General features: G+C 37.8%; 1 protein-coding gene across 35 annotated transcripts in view; it reads left to right on the forward strand.

The window, feature by feature from the left end:
- Kcnma1 (potassium calcium-activated channel subfamily M alpha 1) overlaps positions 1-18,471 on the forward strand; it is a 708,132-nt gene that overhangs the window by 682,658 nt on the left and 7,003 nt on the right. For 16 of the 35 annotated variants that reach the window (XM_078039512.1, XM_078039502.1, XM_078039518.1 and 13 more), the window contains 4 exons: positions 11,157-11,351; positions 13,215-13,333; positions 15,032-15,256; positions 17,542-17,570. In XM_078039512.1, coding sequence (XP_077895638.1) covers positions 11,157-11,351; positions 13,215-13,333; positions 15,032-15,256; positions 17,542-17,570 — 568 coding nt within the window. Of the gene's footprint in view, positions 1-11,156; positions 11,352-13,214; positions 13,334-15,031; positions 17,681-18,471 lie in introns of those variants that run through there. The other 19 variants (XM_078039537.1, XM_078039543.1, XM_040272879.2 and 16 more) reach the window with 2 other exon arrangements.

The raw sequence follows: 18,471 nt of genomic DNA on the forward strand, positions 1-18,471 counted from the left end.
AAGAGATGACCACTGGAAAATGGTCCACATGATTTAATGTGTAAACTATATTTTCATTAAGGGCCAAACCCCTTGATGAGCTCAACGTCAGCCCAAGCTAACCAGCCCCGTGTGATTTCAGAGACATAAGCCAATTGCTACTCCATGGTCCCACTTCTTACACTTTACTCAAGAGCTTCCACTTCTTTTGCTCACAAGGAGGCAGAAAGAGTGTCCACAGTCCTTGCCAAGATAGCAGGACAGCATCAGTCTAATAGGATCTAAGAGATAAATGCAGGGATATTCTGCTGGACTTGAGAATGTACCCCTGCTATCACATCAGGCCAGGAAGGCCCAGGATAGGAAAAAATAATCCAATAGTTCTCATCCCTCAAGAAAGAAAAATACTAAAAATAAAAATCTACACCGTGAAAACTAGCAAATATAAAAAATGGCAGCTATGACACGGAAAATGACAATTTTAGAGCAATTATAAACGAAAGGCAGAGTGCCATTAAAGTTAAGGCAATGTTATTAAAAGATGTGTTAATTTTCAGTTAAATTTTCTATAAAAGACCAATTAGTTTAAAAGGCTTGACAGCATTAACTGTGAAACATAAGCTCTGGTAATTATACTTTAAAAAAATAAAAAGAAGATGATGCTCAAGCATGGTGGAGACGCACACACAGAGGGGTGGTGCAGAGCAGGCTAGATGGCGGTGCAGGCTCAGCTTTCCTTGTTGAAATTCCCTGGTTCTTATCCCATCCTGTCCTGATTTCTTGTGTCTCTTTATGGGACCTCAGAATCACCCAACTTTAGAAGGCAAGGGGACCACACATCAGATCTGTGTTAGAGATTAGATCACAGAGACATAGGGAGAGGGTATTTGCTAAATCAGTTGCACTGCTGGTTAATTATTCTTTTTATAAGCTCTAATTTATTACTAGTTTATAAGTTACAAAGATGTTCCTTTAAAATTACTCAATAAACTATTGTTTCATATTTTCTTCATCAACTGTTACATGATCAGGAATACAAAGCAGAAAAAAGTGAAGCAACTTTCCCATTGTCGTAGCTATTGAATGGCAAAGGAGGGATTAAATACCGAGCCAGTTGAATCTGAAGTCTGTACTCATAACCAGGCTGTCATATTGCCCTACATGGAAAAAAAAAAAGCAGACTTCCCTGGGCAGATGTGGAACTATAACCTTGGCAGTGGGAAGAAGGACTCCCTTATTCTTTAGACTATGCGAGAGTCCTGACTGCAGGCACTGAATGGACTCTATTGCAGCTTTCTTGTGCTCCTAACACCCATGTAAAAGAAATAGCCTTTGGGACGGATCTTTGAAAGCTTATCCTACAAGAGTTGAAGGTTCTGTGCAAGAGTCTCTCATAAGGCTTCTAGCACAGGTATCATGGACACAGTCCATGGTGAGGGGTGGCAAAGTCTGACTAAGTCTGGAGGTATAAAAACTTAAGGATCACCCTTACACATGACAATTCTCACTTCAAAATTTTGTATTTCTTTAATTCTAACATTTCTGTTAACTCAGAAAAGAATGTACCATCAGGTCAGGGGAATTATAGAGAGATTTGTTCAGCCTCGAAAACCTTCCGCAGGAATAGTCTTCAGCAATGGACATTTGAAATTCCAGCACCTGGCTCAGCCTATGATACTGAAACAGCCGCTTCCTGTGCAGAAAGCACCAAAACAGTGTTTAATCCCAGACTGCCGAATGTTCTGTGCAATGGCTCCTTACCTCAACCCTGTAAAGAAATTTGTGCCCTCCAATGCAACCAACTCAACACCCTGTGGGAGGTATTGTCTTTGCACCAAATTATCAGATCACAGAGACCCTGATACATGTTCAGAGCACAACTACGTGCCATGCTCAAAGAAGTCTGCATTTGAATCTTGGCATCAAAACAGAAGCAAGAGTGTTCTGCAGACAAAAACATCATTACTTTCTGTAATAGCAGATTGTACTGCTTTGCACCTTGATAGCTGCATGAAAAAAATGAAGGAAAGTCACCTGAAATGCAGTGCAAGTTCAGAGGGCAGAAAATCTGGCTGAGTTGTGAGCTGTCCTGGAGTTACACAGGCATCAATGAGAGCCTGTGATCAACTTCCCAATGGCACCTGTTGATGGGAGATTTTGAAAGCGAAGCACTATTTGAATTGTACACTATTTCGAACAAGTCAAGGTTTAGGGATTAGTAGGTGCTCAACAACTGTTAGTGACTGATGGTGCTGTCTCAGTATAACTCATTTCAACACAGAAAGGGAAGCATCAAACTCTATAAATTTGACAAAACAATACCCTTCCATGTAGACCTTGAGACTTTTTTTCTTTTTGTTGTTTTTAGATATACATGACAGTAGAGTGTATTTTAACATATTATACATACATGGACATACATGGAGTATAGCTTGCCATTCTTGTGGTTGTACTCCACTCCATGATGTGGAGTTACACTGTTTGTGTTTTCGTAAATAAACATAGGAAAGTTATGTCCCATTCATTCTACTGTCTTTTCCTTCCTGTGACCCCTTCCTTCCCCTTTGTGAGACTTATTTCAATGAAGAATTTCCAATGTTCTTTGTTTTAAAAGCATGGACTGTGATTTCATTAAAAAGGGTACTCAGGTTCCTTATAGAAAATTTGGAAAGCATAAAAACATATAAAGAAGAAAATTTAAATGACCCATATTCCCACCACCAGCAATAAAACATGGCTAATATATTGGTATATTTTCTTCCAGATGGATGGATAAAGATGGATTCTTCCAGTTTTATATCTTAGTTTTTTCTTTCCTCTTCAGTTAATGTGCTGTCTAGACATTTTATTATGTCATATGCTTAGGTGTCATGATTTTCAAAGCCTCCATGGGCCTTCATGAAACTTTGCTTTATGGATGAACCAGAATCTAACTATTACCATAGTGTTGGATTTAGTTTAAAAATAAGGTGAGGGGCACTAGGAAAGAATAGCATTACCTTAGATTAGGTAGAGGGAAGTGATGGTAGGGGAGGGAAAGGGATATGGGGATAGGAAAGATAGTAGAATGAAGCAGACATTATTACTGTATGTATATATGTGACTACATAACCCATATGATTCTACAACTTGTACACTGAGAAAAATGAGAAATTATATCTCATCTATGTATAATATATCAAAGTGCATAAATGCATTCTGCTGTCATGTATAACTAATTAAAACAAATTAAAACATTTTTAAAATAATAATAAGCTTAAAAATAGCTGGGGTTGTGGCTCAGTGGCAGAGTGCTTGCCTGGCACATGTGAGGCGCTATATCTTATTTAGCTTTATGTCACTGTAACAAATACCTGAAATAATCAACTTATAAGAAAAAAGTTTTACTTTGGCTCATAGTTTGGGAGGTTTTAGTGTTTGGTGGGCCCTGTTGCTTAGGGTCTGTGTTGAAGCAGCACATTCTTCTGTGGTGGCAGTGGGTGGTGAAGCAAAACTGCTCACCTTGTGGCCAGGAAACCAGAGAGAGAGGAGAAGACATCATGGTCCCACTACCCCTTTCTAGGGCATGCTGCCAGTGGCCTAAAGACCTCCCACTAGGCCACACCTCTTTAAGGTTCCACCAACTCACAATAGCACCAAAGTGGGAACCAAGCCTTTACTACATGGGCCCGTGGGAAACATCTCATATTCAAACTATAGCACCACATGGAGGTAAAATTACTGGGTTTTTAAATATGAACATTCAAAAACATTTTAATTAAAAACATTTTTATTATTGCCTGGTTATGTCCCAGAAACAACTGTACTCATATACCCATCGCAGAGTGTAAATGCCATCTCATACACTCTGGGAGCTACTGATTGTCATGTTCCCTAGAAGTCCCTTTATTTGTGTTTGATAGTTTTTAGGTATATTCATTTTCAGTTGATATGTAATTATGTAAATATTTTGTGGGAATTCATCTATAGTTTTTATTGGTTAGAGTACTTGCTGAAAAAGAGAACTACCAAATAGTCTCACATTAAACATTTAGCTGTAGTTTCATGAAGTTGTTTATGGCTTCATTTTTTACTCTGCTTTACAATCCTTGCTTTTGTTATTTAGAAATTCAAAATAAATATAATTTCACAGTAGAAAACATATAAAATAACATTATAGGAAAAAGTCCATCAAAATTCTGTCATCAAGAGTTAACTAGTGAGGAGGGTTTTTTGACTAATACTTACAGTTATTTTTATATAAGTATAAATGTCAGCTCATGTATAAATTTTCAACATGAATTTTGAATTGTGGAGTTTTTGTATCCTACTTTTTCTTAGTGTTTTAACAGTTCATAATTGTTACCATGTCATCATTCTCTGAAAACATAATATTAGTGTTTATATAGTATAAATCAGGTGAGTGCATCACTATTTATTTGATCATTATGATATTACTGAATTTTTTTTTCCAGATAGTTTCCATTAAATAACTTGTTGAACAAACATCTTTTCCCTGTGGTGTGTGGTGCTTTCCTTGTCACATTAAGGAATGGATCAGCTCACCTTTTCTATACATGACTAGATGGTAAATATTTTAAACTCTTGAGAACCATGTAGTCTCAACCACAACTACTCCACTCTGCTGTTACAACAACAAAGCAGCCAGAGACAACACACACACACACACACACACACACAAAAGTGAACAAATAAGTGTGTTTGGTTCCCAATAAAACTTTATTTAAAGAAGTGCAGGTAGTAGTGGCTGATTTGGCCCAAGGGCTAGATTTACCCATTCCTCTAATTATCAGGCTACTGTAAATCCATCCTTGTTGGTTGAACATTTAATTTTTAATATTATCTATGGTGCTTAGCTAGGAAATCTTCAAAAATTACTATAATACCTGAGATCATAAGGCTCTTTCTAAAGGAAATTTGATATAATTGTGTATCAGAGTTTTTTTTACAGTTTGTTTTGAATCTATAATTAGACATATAAATTAGACATATGTCAAAGTTTAGAATTTTACTATAACATCACATTTATATATTATAGACTAGTTTATATGTTCTAAAACACAAACTTATGTTTTTTCTAATAACCTTGTCTCTTTGTGGATAATTATTACTTTGGTTTATACTTTAAAACAAAAGCTATTCTTCTTATTCATGTCTAACAACTGTGGTATTAAAGAGAACTTGCAGGATAGTAGTATTAATTTTCTTACATATTGACACTACTTTCTCCTTCTGACTTCTAATTTTATCTGGATGAATTTTTTTCCAGTTATACTTGTAGTTGGTTTTATTTTATTTTTTCAAAGAATTATTTCTTCAATTTATCAATTCACTAAATATCTTCTTACTATTTTATAGAGTGATGCTTTAATATTTCATCCTTCTTTTTAGGGAAAAATAATAATGACAATTATTTTAATACTTAGTTTTATTTATTCTGTTGCATTTCATTATGATAGCATTTAAGGCTCTAAATCTGTCTCTATAGTTTCGGCCTGAATCCATGACATTTTTAGCTGTTTTTTTCAATTATAACTTAAATTTTAAATACTCTCTATTTAAAGCTTGATTTTTGTCTTAACTTACTTAATATTTAGGATACTTGAAAAAAATGAAGTATTGGATATTTAGTTTTGCTTCTACTGTCTACAAAATATTATAGCTTTATTGTAAATGTTAGCTGTTAGCAATACAAAGTCAACTAACAATAGTATTTAAAAATTTTTCCCTTGAAATGTACTATATTTTCTGTTTGTCCCTTTTAAAAATATAAGAGTTTGATTTTGATTTTTAATAGATATGAGTCATTGCCATTTAACTGAATTATTTAGCTCATTTATATTTAGTTATCTTACATGTAATGCTGTCTATATCTTGCAGTATGATTATGCTTTTTACATCTTCTATAACAATTGTTTCTTTTATTATCCATTGTTTAGTGTATGGATTATATTTTGTATGCTTATTTCTTTCACTGAAGTATAAACTTTTCATTTTTTTAGCTCTAGTTAGTGATTATCAGCCCTTCTAAAAATGTACTCAAAACTATATTTTCTAAGTATTTTTATCTGGAAAAATCAGTGGTTCTTGATTTCTACCTGTACAAAACAATCACCTTTTATGCCTTTATTTTCATTTTTATCCCTTTTCTCTTATTTTTCTGACTTAAAATATAATTTGAATAATACTAATAGGCAATTATTGTCATATAATTTTCTTTCAAGGATTAATTTTAATCTTTCCATTTGTTTTAATAATGTAACAGACTTTTAAAATCTCATATTTTAACTTATTTAACCATTATTTTAAAGCCAATTTAGCTCATTTTTAAAATTAAAACTTGTAAATATTTCCAAGGAAGCTTTTGTTTTTTTGATTTGTTTGTTTGTTTGTTTCTAAGCATTTTTTAAAATAAAGTCAACAAATGCTTAAGTACTCAAAGATTCAAAAATATTTCTATTTCCTTTATAAATTATTGGTAATTTAACTGCATGTAGAATTCTTGAAATAAAGTTATCCTTTCAAACTCAGTTGACATTCTTTTTCTATTTCCTTGAAGAGCCTCAGGCTAGCCCAATTTTTTACTGTTTTTTCTTACAGCATTGTGTTGGATCACTTTTGTTCTTCGTTTAATATTTTAGATTCAAATATTCATCTGGTGTAAGTGTTTTATTTGAAAGAAAATCTTTCCTTCTTTCCTCATACTACTCTATTCTACCCAACCCTAATCAACCACTTATCAATTACCTATCTTTATAGATTGTCCTCTATTGGATATTTTAGATAAATGGAATCTTACTTAGTATAATGTTTTCAAGGGCCATCTATATTGTAGCATATATTAGTACTTCAAATCTTTTTATGGCAGAATTTCATTCACTGTATGGAAATAACACATTTTACTTTTTTACTCATTAGTTGATGAACATTTTTTTTGTTTCCATGTTTTAGGCATCATAAATAATGCTTCTATGAACATCTCTGTAGAAGTTTTTGTGGGGGCATATATTTTCATTTCTCTTGAGTGTATACATACAAGTGGAGTTTCTGGGTTATATGGTGACTCAATGTTTAATCACAAGTCGAATTTCCAGGGTGTTGTCCAATGTGGCTGTACCATTATACATTCCCAACAGCAGTGTATGAGTGTTCGAATTTCTCTGCATCTTCACCAATTCTTGCTATTATGTGTCTTTTATATTACAGCCATCCTAGTGTAAATTAATATCTCATTTTATTTCAGTTTGCTTTTGATAACTAGTAATGTTGAACGACTCTTCGTGCTTGCTGAGTATCTTTTTTCTTTTTCTTTTTTTTTTTTTTTGAAAAAAGTTTATTCAAGTCTTTGCCCATTTCTACAATTTGATTGTCCTTTGTTGTTTTGTTGTAAGAAGATTTTTAGTGTTGCATTTTGGATCTTTATCAAAAATGTTCTCTCATTCTTACATTGTCTTCTCACTTTGTATATAGTGTCCTTCAAAGGGCATATTTAAAATATTTTTGAAGTCAATTTATCTATTGTTCTTCTGTAGCTTATATTTTTGGTGTCAGATATATCTAAGAAACTGTTGCCAAGTCAGAGTTCATAAAGGTTTCCTCCTGTTTTCCTATAAAAATTATAGTTTTATGTATTTTTTACATCTAGGTTTTTGATCCATTTGAAGTTACTTTTTGCATATGGTGGGAAATATAGCTTTACTCTTCTCCATGTGGATACTCAGTTGTTGCAATACCATTTGTTTAAGAGTCTATGTTCTTTCTCTATTGAAGGATCTTGGCATTCTCAATGAAAATCATCTCACCATAGTGGTATGAGTTTACTTTTTGACTCTCAATTTTACTCCATTGGTTTGTGTTTTGTCCTTATGCCAGAATCCTACTGTCTCACTTATTGAAGTTTTATAGTACATTTTGAAGTCAGGACATGTGAGGCCTCCAACTTTGCTAGTTGTTGTTTTTATGTTTTATAAGATTTCTCTGGATATTTTACATCTCTTGAAACTCCATAGAATTTTAGAATCAGATTTTTCATTTCTGCAAAAACTGTTCTCTGGGATTTTGACAGGGATTACATTGGTTTTGTACATTGTTTGGGGATTATTGCTATCTTAATAATATCATGTCAATCCATGAACATGGAAGGCTTTTCCACTTATTAGATATTTTTTAGTTTCTTTTACTAATATTTTATCCCTTCAGTATACCAGTTTTGTACCATTTAGATAAATTTATTCCTACATGTTGTATTATTTTTGATGCTACTCTAATGAAATTTGTTTTCTCTTAATTTCATTCTCATATTATTTAGACAACATGCCTTTATTTAGTTTTTTTATGTGGTGTTGAGGATTGAACCCAGTGCCTCACACATGCTAGGCAAATGCTCTGCTACTGAGCTACTTTATGCTGGTTTTATATCCTGCAATCTTATTCAACTCTTTTCTTACTTATAATAATTTTTAGTGGATACCTGAAGACTTTCTGTGTATGATATCAGGTTGTTTATGAATAGAGATGATTTTACTTCTTCTTTTCCAAAATGAATACTTTTTATTTTTTTCTAGCCCTAAATATAACCTCTCGGAAAATGTTGACTAGAAATTATGAATCAGATTTTTGTCTTGTTTCTCATCTTAAGGGGAAAGCATAGAGTCTTTCATTATTAAGTACATGTGAATTTTTCATACATGTCCTTCATGAGTTTGTTGAGAGTGTTTATTATGAAAGGGTATTGAATTTAATTCTTCCAAGTGTTTCTTCTATCCAATTTAATTTTACCATCTTTTACAAAAAAGAACTGGATAATACATATGAAGTCAGCTTTCTCATCATTTTATCTTTTGTTTCTTGTTATATGTGCTTTATATTCAAGTTTTTAAATTTTTATTTTTAAATAAATGCTTCTTAAAATTCTCTTTTATTTCTTCTAGTAAGTAATTCACCAGTCTAAATGATGCTTTTTCTTCATATCTTGAACACTATGGTTCTCTTTTGAAAAATATTTATTTTGGCTCATTTTTTCCCCTCTATTTTTTAGCCAGAACAGGCCAATTGTTCAGTAGTCAAGGTTTTGAGTGTTCTGCCATCCACCTTACTTCTTGTTGGAATGCTGCCCTGGGTCTTGATCTAGAATGGTAGTTGTAGTATAAAGGCCCTTGTCAAAGTTCTGTGTCCAACTTTCCCTAATTTAATGTGGGGCATAGGGCTGAGGACTGGTCTCCTGTTTCTAATGATGGGTTATCTGACTGTCGGCAAGAGGATTTCCCCTAGAAGCTTTGGGGAATGTTCACATAAGTGTTCCTAACCAGCCCCCACCAGGGTGCTGCCCTGGCTGCCCCTCCTGCTGCTGTCTCCTCTCAGGACTCCATCCTCAGGGACCACTGCTGTTCAGTTCCTGAGTCTAGAGGGAGCCTGAGAGTGGAGGTAGACTGCAAGTACAGGTTCAAGGGTGGCAAGAAATGACCTTAGCCCTCATCTCCCATGAAGCCCCTGTAACAAAAACAAAAACAGAAAAGACTGAGAGATCCAGAGGAGGTTGTGAATGAGGTTAACTTTTCCTCTCATCAGTAAAGGCCCTATGTCTCTGATATCAGGCTCAGAGCATCCACCAGTACTTCCTGTGCACCAAGACCTGTTCCCAGTGCCTTGGGTGCATTTAGTGATAGAGTCCTCATAGCCCCCTCAATTATTCCAATTTACAGATCATGATACTGAGGCCCAAAATTGTTAAATAACTTTTCAAGGACACCAGCTTCTGAGAGGTGAAGTCAACATTAAACATGGCCTCGCTCCAGGTCCCTTAACCACTCCAGGTGCATTTCCTGCTTTAGGTACCCTTGTTCTGCTGGTCCACCCCTTGGGGACATCTGAACTGGGAATATAAATTCTCTTTAGGGACTAGCGGGTTGTGTATAACTTTGCTAGTTCCCTTTGCAGTTGGGATTTTGTGCCACTCTGGGCATTTTTGTGAGTGTTTCAATGAGGAAAATGAATCTAACCCCACTAGCAACTATCATCTTAACTCAGAAATCCTGATGGAATTCTCTGCATATAAACTTGATCTTAATGATCCTTCTTATTTTGTGGATGAGAACAAGGGAACCCAAAATGATTAGGCCACCTCCCCTGAGACATAGGACCAGGCATGGCTCAGAGGGAATGGGGACTTGTCCTTACCTAGTTTCTTCCCCACCACACTCTGCCAGGGAAACTCTCCCAGAGAATCTGGTCAAGTAGAAATGCATCTGTCTTCCCTAACCTGCTCCCAAAGCTACATAGATCCTCAAAAGCCACAGGCAAGACTTGCTTTGATTTTATTTAGCCTGCTTTATTTCCTCTTTCACAGTAAAAATGGAATGCACACCTTTAACTGAGATTTTTCTCAAATTAGGCTGGGTGACAAATGTCTTTTTAAGCTCTCTTATTTGACATCCTATTAATTTTTTAAAACTCCCATTGTTCTCTTCCCAACAGACCTGTTATATTTCAGATGTGAGACAAATGTACACTTAGAGGGAAACTTCTTTAATAAGCTGGTTTGCTTCAGACTACTGAGCTTATTTTAAAAACAAAAACCTAAGTACACACACCAGAATACTCAACGCATCATAAATTTATCTGGCTTATTTATTGATGGAGACTTCTGGGTTAGACTGTTATCAAAGCATAGGATAAATTGTTGAGTATGTGGCATTAATGATTCTCTTGGCATCTCCTTCCTACACACAAAAAAAGCTTTGCCGTTCTGGGGGGAGGCAGCTTCCCTTCCGGCACATGGGGGACAGGCCCCCGGAGGCAGTCCTGCCTCATGTAGAGCTCAGGCAGGCTGCATTTAATTACACACGTCCAGAGCAGACACATAGATTGCAGAGACCAGGCGATGCTACATCCCTACCAACACCAATTATGGTAAACACCAATTATCCAGACGTTAGCCCTTTAATAGAAGTCCTCTGAATTGGTTTTTTAAAGTCAGTCTCTCGTGGTGGAGCCAAGCAGGAGGAAAAAAAGACTGGAATAATTGGAGGCTGTTCTCTTTTCACTTCCCACATAAAATTATCTGAAGAGACAGGTCAGAACTTTAAACAGGAGATACCAAGAGAAGTTGTGATTTGGATGTCGGCTATTGTGACTTTAGGATGTTTGCTTGAAGATGTTCCCCTCTCCTCTCTCCACAGACGTACTTCAATGACAATATCCTCACCCTGATACGGACCCTGGTGACCGGAGGGGCCACGCCAGAGCTCGAGGCTCTGATTGCTGAGGAGAATGCACTTCGAGGGGGCTATAGCACCCCCCAGACGCTGGCTAATAGGGACCGCTGTCGTGTGGCCCAGTTGGCTCTGCTGGATGGGCCGTTTGCAGATTTAGGGGTGAGCTCACAGCCCAGAGGACACCTGAGCACAGTGTTTGGGGAAAGCTTTTTCTGAATGAATTTGGTGTCAAACAGTGACAAACCAGACATCTGACTTTGTCTTCTCTACTATAAATAACTAAAGAGTTGACCTACTGTTTACTGTGTATCAAGCACTGGTCCTTATATGTAGTCATTCATTTTAATACTCATGACCATCCTTTGATATAGGTTCTATTTCCACACCCTCTAAGCAACTGAGGAGGCCCCAGAGAGCCTGAGAACTGGCCCTGTTAGGAATTTGCACCAAGGCACCCTGGCTTCAGAATCCACTGGGCTTTCTCATACTTTAGTATTTTCCTTAGCGATATTGTTACCCAAGTTGATGCCAGTCTGCTGTCATGGCTGGGAAACCTTACTACAGGATCCTGGCATAGTCAGGGCTACTGAACCCTGACTCTGTTAATAGCACATAGGGATGCCTCGCTCCAGACCTCAAGATCAGAGTTTTTGATGCGCCTCTGGAGATTTTCAAGGCACTCTGCATCCATGTGCATCCAGACCCCTGGCCAAACAGAGTTTCAAGTGGATCCTAAATGCTTCTGATTCAAATCTAGGTCTTATACTTCCTTAGACTGCACCTGTCACCCTCTGCCCTGCCTTCCCTGTGACTGATGGGATCAGCACTTGTCTTTGGGTGCTAGGTACCAGCTGGCACTGTGCACTTTGGCAGGAGTGTGCACTCTGTCCCCACCTCATTCCTAACCTACCCCCATGGAGTGGTTGGAGCCAGGAGTCTTAGGAAACTAAAACCTGTTGCATAATTGGTAGTGTTGCCCAGAAAGTCAAACAGTGGAAAAGGAGTCAAGAAAAGCATTTTTAGTTTTTTTCTAAAATATCAATGTCTAGTACTTGTACCATATTTTAGTTTGTAAGGGTCTGGGACTTCAGTTAGACTGTTTGTTTTTTGTTTTTGTTTTTGTTTTGAAAGGGCACTTCCATAACTAGTGGCTTGTTACTTCTCATTTATTTATTGATACATTCAAATAGGATGGAGACTGTAAACAATGGTAAGATTGGGCCCCACTTTTATTCTCTAATATGATGTCCCTATGGAAATTCCAGAGATAAGAAGGATAAATACAGTTCCTTTCTGCCAAGTGAAGCCATTCTGCAGTGTCCTTCCTGTAAAGCCCACCTGGAGCCACGTGGCTGCATGAAGCCAGCGTTTCCAAGTGAATGCATTTGCTCTCGCTTTCCGAGTCAGGCTCCAGACCATGTGAAGGTGGTTGTGAACTGATAGAACTGTGAATTCCAGTTATTCTGCCTGCAGACCCCCAGCTCCTGGGGAAACACATTCTCTTCCCCCTTGCCATCTCTGAGGTCTGCAAATTGTGCTTTTCACACAGTCCTTACCTGAAAGAGTCTCTCACCATTGGACCTGTTGGGGTCTTTTCCCCTCGCTGTGATTTCCATTATCACTTGGGCAGTTTTGACAACATGGGGTCCAATCACAGTTGCCACGGCTGAGCTGGGGGCAAAACGTAATCACTGTTTTGCAGAGCTGGTTTCTTCTCAGTTGAACATACATTGGAGACCTTCAGCTTTACACCCTCAAGGGAGAGGCATAATCTCTTTAGAGCTCCATTGCTACAGATGGAAAAAGAGGAGGGACTCCAGAAGAAATATCCACTATTATCTGATCCTAAAATTGCCCTTTTCAGCTGTAGGCAGTCAACTGTGTGACTTCTTCAGCCAAAGTCCCTTGGCGCAGACCCTATGCTTCATGGGACGACAAAATAAGCTTTTATGGAAAGACTCTTTCCCCCGTGGACCTTAACTTCCAAACACATAAAAATGATTTTTTTCTCTGTTCTCCCAGGATGGTGGTTGTTATGGCGATCTGTTCTGCAAAGCTCTGAAAACATATAATATGCTTTGTTTTGGAATTTACCGGCTCAGAGATGCCCACCTCAGCACCCCTAGTCAGTGCACGAAGAGGTGAGTGTCCTCCCACTCTGCTGGCCCACCTGATACAGACACACAGGTGCCCTCTTCTCCCCTGTCCCCTAACATGTAGGCAAAGTACGCATACATACTCTCCACAGGCAAAATACCCTTCCCACGTAAAATCTGACACTTAGTTTAGAAGTTATGGGAAACATTTTTCTTTACTTAATAGTGGATGTGAAGACATTGTGGAAAGAATTCACATTTTTTAAAATAACTGTCATCCAGTCACAAAAATCAGAACAGAGGCATCTCCCTCAAACTCAAGCTAATGGAATCAATTCTGTTGGTAGCTAATATAGAGATATTTCACATTGCCAATGTTTAAGAAATATTCTTGGCTGTATCTTAGAATCCTCTATGTTTGTTTCATATATTTTAATTGACTCTCCTTTACATTTTCATATATTTTATTTGAAGAAGAGTGTATAACATTATCTTAAGCAAAAAACACAACAGTTTAGGTGTGCTAGTTATATGCATTAAAATAAACATAGCTGGCAAAAACTAGGAGTGCATCCTAGAATTAACCAAATCAATGAGTTTGCATAATACACCCCAAGAAACAATTCTATGGAGTTGTTTCACAACCCTGTATTTTAGAATCACCCAGAGAGCTTTTAAAAACTACTCTGAGGGGCTGAGGATGTGGTTCAAGTGGTAGTGCGCTTGCCTGGCTTGCGTATGGCCCGGGTTCAATCCTCAGCACCACATACAAGCAAAGATGTTGTGTCCGCCGAAAACTAAAAAAAAAAAATTAAAAAATTTCTCTCTCTCTCTCTCTCTCTTTTAAAAAAAAAACTTATAAAAAATAAAATAAAAATAAAAACTACTCTGACTCCAGGGAAAACATAAATGCATTCAAACTTTAATATATATATTTATATAGTGAATGCCCAGGAATTATAGCATAGAGCCAGAGTTGACAACTGGGGTAGAAAAGTGTGTTCCCAAAGTTTAGGGAGCCTGAGAATCACCCACAGAGCTTATTAAGAACTAATTGCTGGGCCCCACTCTCTGATTCAGGAGATCTGGGTGGGGTTGCTTAAGAATTTGCATTTTGCAGTGGTTTCCAGGTGGTGCTGACCTGCCTGGCCTGGGAACCACAGTCTGAGATGGCTGCTCTAGAGGAACCATAATGATTATTGCAGTCATTCTGATGTGGACTGGAGAAGTCTGATGGAGGAGAGCAATGAAACAGAGTTGACAGACAGGCAGGAAGGCCTTTTATATTCGCAGTAAAACTCCCACCAAGTTGATTTTTCAAAGATGAGAATGGTCTAAGGAGACCCTAGGCAATGTTAGCGCAAGCTCCTGGGAAGTATTCCTGAGATTGTCAGGAAATTCTAGAAAGAAAGTTGCAGTGCAGTCTGTGACCGCTGCTGCATTTGGGTTACTCATGATTAGAAGTGAAACTTGACCTCTTCTGGCCATAACAAGCACAGTTTTGTTCTTCCATTACCTGTTCTAATTTGGTGTCTGCCTGGGCTTGTGGATATGGCCACCTCTGATAAGTTAAACAATTTTTTTGAACTTGGAAGCAGATTTGAAGGTATTAGATCAACTGCAAGTACAGCTCTTAGATCCTCTGGTCAACTTGAACAGCAGACAGTGCTTTTGGGCTCAAATGGTCTGGACTTCTCCACCAGATCACCCTCAGGCTGTGACATCTCTGCTTTCCCTGTCCAGGTATGTCATCACCAACCCACCGTATGAGTTCGAGCTTGTGCCGACGGACCTGATCTTCTGCTTAATGCAGTTTGACCACAACGCCGGCCAGTCCCGGGCCAGTCTGTCCCATTCCTCCCACTCATCGCAGTCCTCCAGCAAGAAGAGCTCCTCTGTTCACTCCATCCCATCCACAGCAAACCGGCAGAACCGGCCCAAGTCCAGGGAGTCCCGGGACAAACAGAAGTACGTGCAGGAAGAGCGGCTTTGATATGTGTATCCACCGCCACCATGTGTGAAACTGTATCTGCCACTCATTTCCCCAGTTGGTGTTTCCAACAAAGTAACTTTCCCTGTTTTCCCCTGTAGTCCTCCCCCTCCCTTTTTTTACACATATTTGCATATGTATGATAGTGTGCATGTGGTTGTCATTTTTATTTCACCACCATAAAACCCTTGAGCACAACAGCAAATAAGCAGACGGACCAAAAGTTATTTATGATTCTAGGGGAAAAATAACCCAAAGGCATGCTCCAGACATAAATAGCTCACTGCAGGAATGAGTTCACAGATTAGAAAGGAACACTTGTGATCAAAGTCAGTTAGGCAAAGCAAGTTTATTTCATATACAAGAAAAGTTTATTCTGATTTATCAGGGTTATCAGGGTGCTTTGGGTTTTGATTTTTTGTTTTCCTTTTGTTCGCTCATTCTTTTTTTTCTTTTTTTTTTTTTTGTACACACACAATAAGTTAGCACATGTTTATTTGAAGCAAGCAACCAAAAAGCAATGAAAACATCGATTGTTTCCACTCTCTGGGCTGAAGTATCGGGAAGCATCTGAAAAGCTGTCATGGTTTGTGTAGATGATTATTAAGCAGCTGCTTGTTGCAAGAAAGCATTGGAGGTTTTTTGAGTTACTCACCAAGGCCTTTTGTCCCAGAGCTAGAAGCTTCCTTTGGGAGTTCATATGTACATTTCTAATGTTAATACAGAGGAAAGGAGTAGTATTCCACTTGTGGATGTATCAAATTCTAGTCATTTAAGTGAAAAGAGGTTTGATTGCATATTAAATTGTTATTCTGTCTCCTTATGCTGCCATATGAATAGCTATTTTTTTTCTTTCACTTTTGACATTTGGGATGAAAAGCCATATGTATCATAAATATCAGATGTAAGTCATTAAAAACTGCCTTCCTGGGACTTTTACATCTTTTAAAAGGTGAATTACTTACCTTATGTACAGAATAAATAATGCTCAGGAAAGAGCAAGTATTTTTCCATGCATTCTCAGGGGACCTTTTTACTCCCCTTTGTTTGGTTAGCAAGAACCCCAATGCCAGGTAGGAGCAAGGGCTGGGGTGATAGTGGAGTGAGAGGGAGAAAAACCCAGCAGCAGAGAATGTTTTTGTCGGAAATGACATGCTAAATAAATTAAGATGCAGAAGGATCAAGCCACCTTGGCCTCAACAAATACAAAAGCCAGTGGCCACCTAACATTGTTGGCATAGCTGCATGATGTTGGCTATCCCCAAACATAAATATGGTAGGAAGAAATTCCTCATCCTCCAGTTCATTAACAGCCAATCACTTAGGCAGGTGGGTGACAATAATAGCTGCTCCTTGTCATTACAAGATGGGGAATAAGAAAAGTACAACAGTGAGCCAAACACATTTTGGTACAGTTATAATTTTTTGTTTGTTTTCTTTCTTTAAAAAAAAAACAGGAAGCATGGGGGAAGGAAGAGAAATATCCTTCTTCCAACATAAAATTGTCAGATGTTTTAGGTTTGCACATCACACTTTAGGCAATGAAGTTGTTCTTAAAAATTGGCCAACTCTACCACAACCAAATTCTCCTATGAATGGTCTGGCTCTTGGCTGGTATAAACCTATTTGAGCTTTTTACTTAAAAAAACAAAAATCCATTGACTAGAATAGGGATAGAAAGGAGAAGACAAATGTCATAACTGTACCATCTCTGAAAAGGTGTTTTTATGGTGAATGTTTGGGGTTTAGATTTTGGATCCCCTGCCCCTTCCAGCATGATAGTTTTGGAGATTTGCTTGCTGTGTGGATTGACAAGCACTTTTACTGACAAAATGGTGAGGCTCCACCAGAACCTCTACCTCCCCACACCAAAGACAGGGGCAGAGCAGCATTTAAACCAGCGATGGGGTGGGGAAAAACTGTATACATGTATATTAAAAAGGGCTATGAGTGGAAGAATTTTTTTCAAATGATCTTGTCCCTATACATTTTGATTTATATGTTACGTATAACTATCTGTTTATATATAACTATATATATATATAAGTATATATATATGCACATATATATATATAACTATATATACATATCCCCTAGTTTGGGATCATGAAGAACTCTTCATGCATTCTTTGCAAAGGAGGTTATAAAGTTACACCCTCAGAACATTTATAACTATAAGAATGTGCCAGTTAAAGTGCTCAACAGGAAATATGACAGTTTAAAAGCATTGTAAAACTCACATAGCTTACTTCTCTCTCTAAAGTGCAACAAGGATGAATAGAATGGGCCAAGGTATGACAATTAATGGTTCTGCATGACCTAGCCACTGCTGGGGGTTTTCTTCTATAACGTTGTCCTTGTGAAAACTTTTGTGAAATTAAAAAAAAAAAAGGAGTTACGAATTTTATTCTGTTATTGGTTTGTTTATTTTTATTTATATTGTTCTGTTTGTGGTTTTATTTATTTTGTTTTGCTTTTGACCCCCTCCCCCCCAGCCCTTTTCCCCTCTCCTTCTTTTCCCCCTCCTTCTCTTTCTTCCTTCACCTTCTTAATTGCTCAGCGCAATGAGGCTGTGCGGCTGCTATGGCTAGATTCCTTAGAGTTTGTCTTGGTGTTACTGGGTTTGGGGTTGGGTAATTTGGGGGGACCTCTCTCCATCTGGCTTGCCTTCGAATCTGCACGTGGCCTCCCTGCCCACCTTGGTACCTTGCTCCAAGTTCAAAAGCATTTTCCCATTGAGACACCCAGCTCCCTCCACTCCCCCCCATTACCACCACCCTAACCCAGCCCCCATCAGTCTGTTCACATCTCTGTGTTTATCTTGGCAAAAACTACCAAATTGAATGATGATGCCAGTGGATAAACTTTTCTGGAAAACATTCTCAGCTATTCCATTTGGCAAACTTACTTCCCTGTTAATATTTTCTCCTCCTTTTATTTAAACCAGGAGGGTCATTAATGGCAAAAGCATTGTTCTCTTTTATGTTTGATAGATATGATGACAGTTAAAACTGGTCAGCTGTATGGTCAATTCGAGAGCCCATGCCCCATTAACTGGGGCTGATGACTCATTCTCGCTACTACCCAAGTCTCCTGCCACCTGCCTTTTGGGTGTGTTAAATTCCAACCAGAAATTGGCCAGATAGAAGTAAATGCAAAATGTATCCCATGTGTAATTCTTCAGCAGCTCTGA

Source organism: Ictidomys tridecemlineatus, chromosome 1, assembly GCF_052094955.1.
Source record: "Ictidomys tridecemlineatus isolate mIctTri1 chromosome 1, mIctTri1.hap1, whole genome shotgun sequence".
NCBI lineage: Eukaryota > Metazoa > Chordata > Mammalia > Rodentia > Sciuridae > Ictidomys > Ictidomys tridecemlineatus.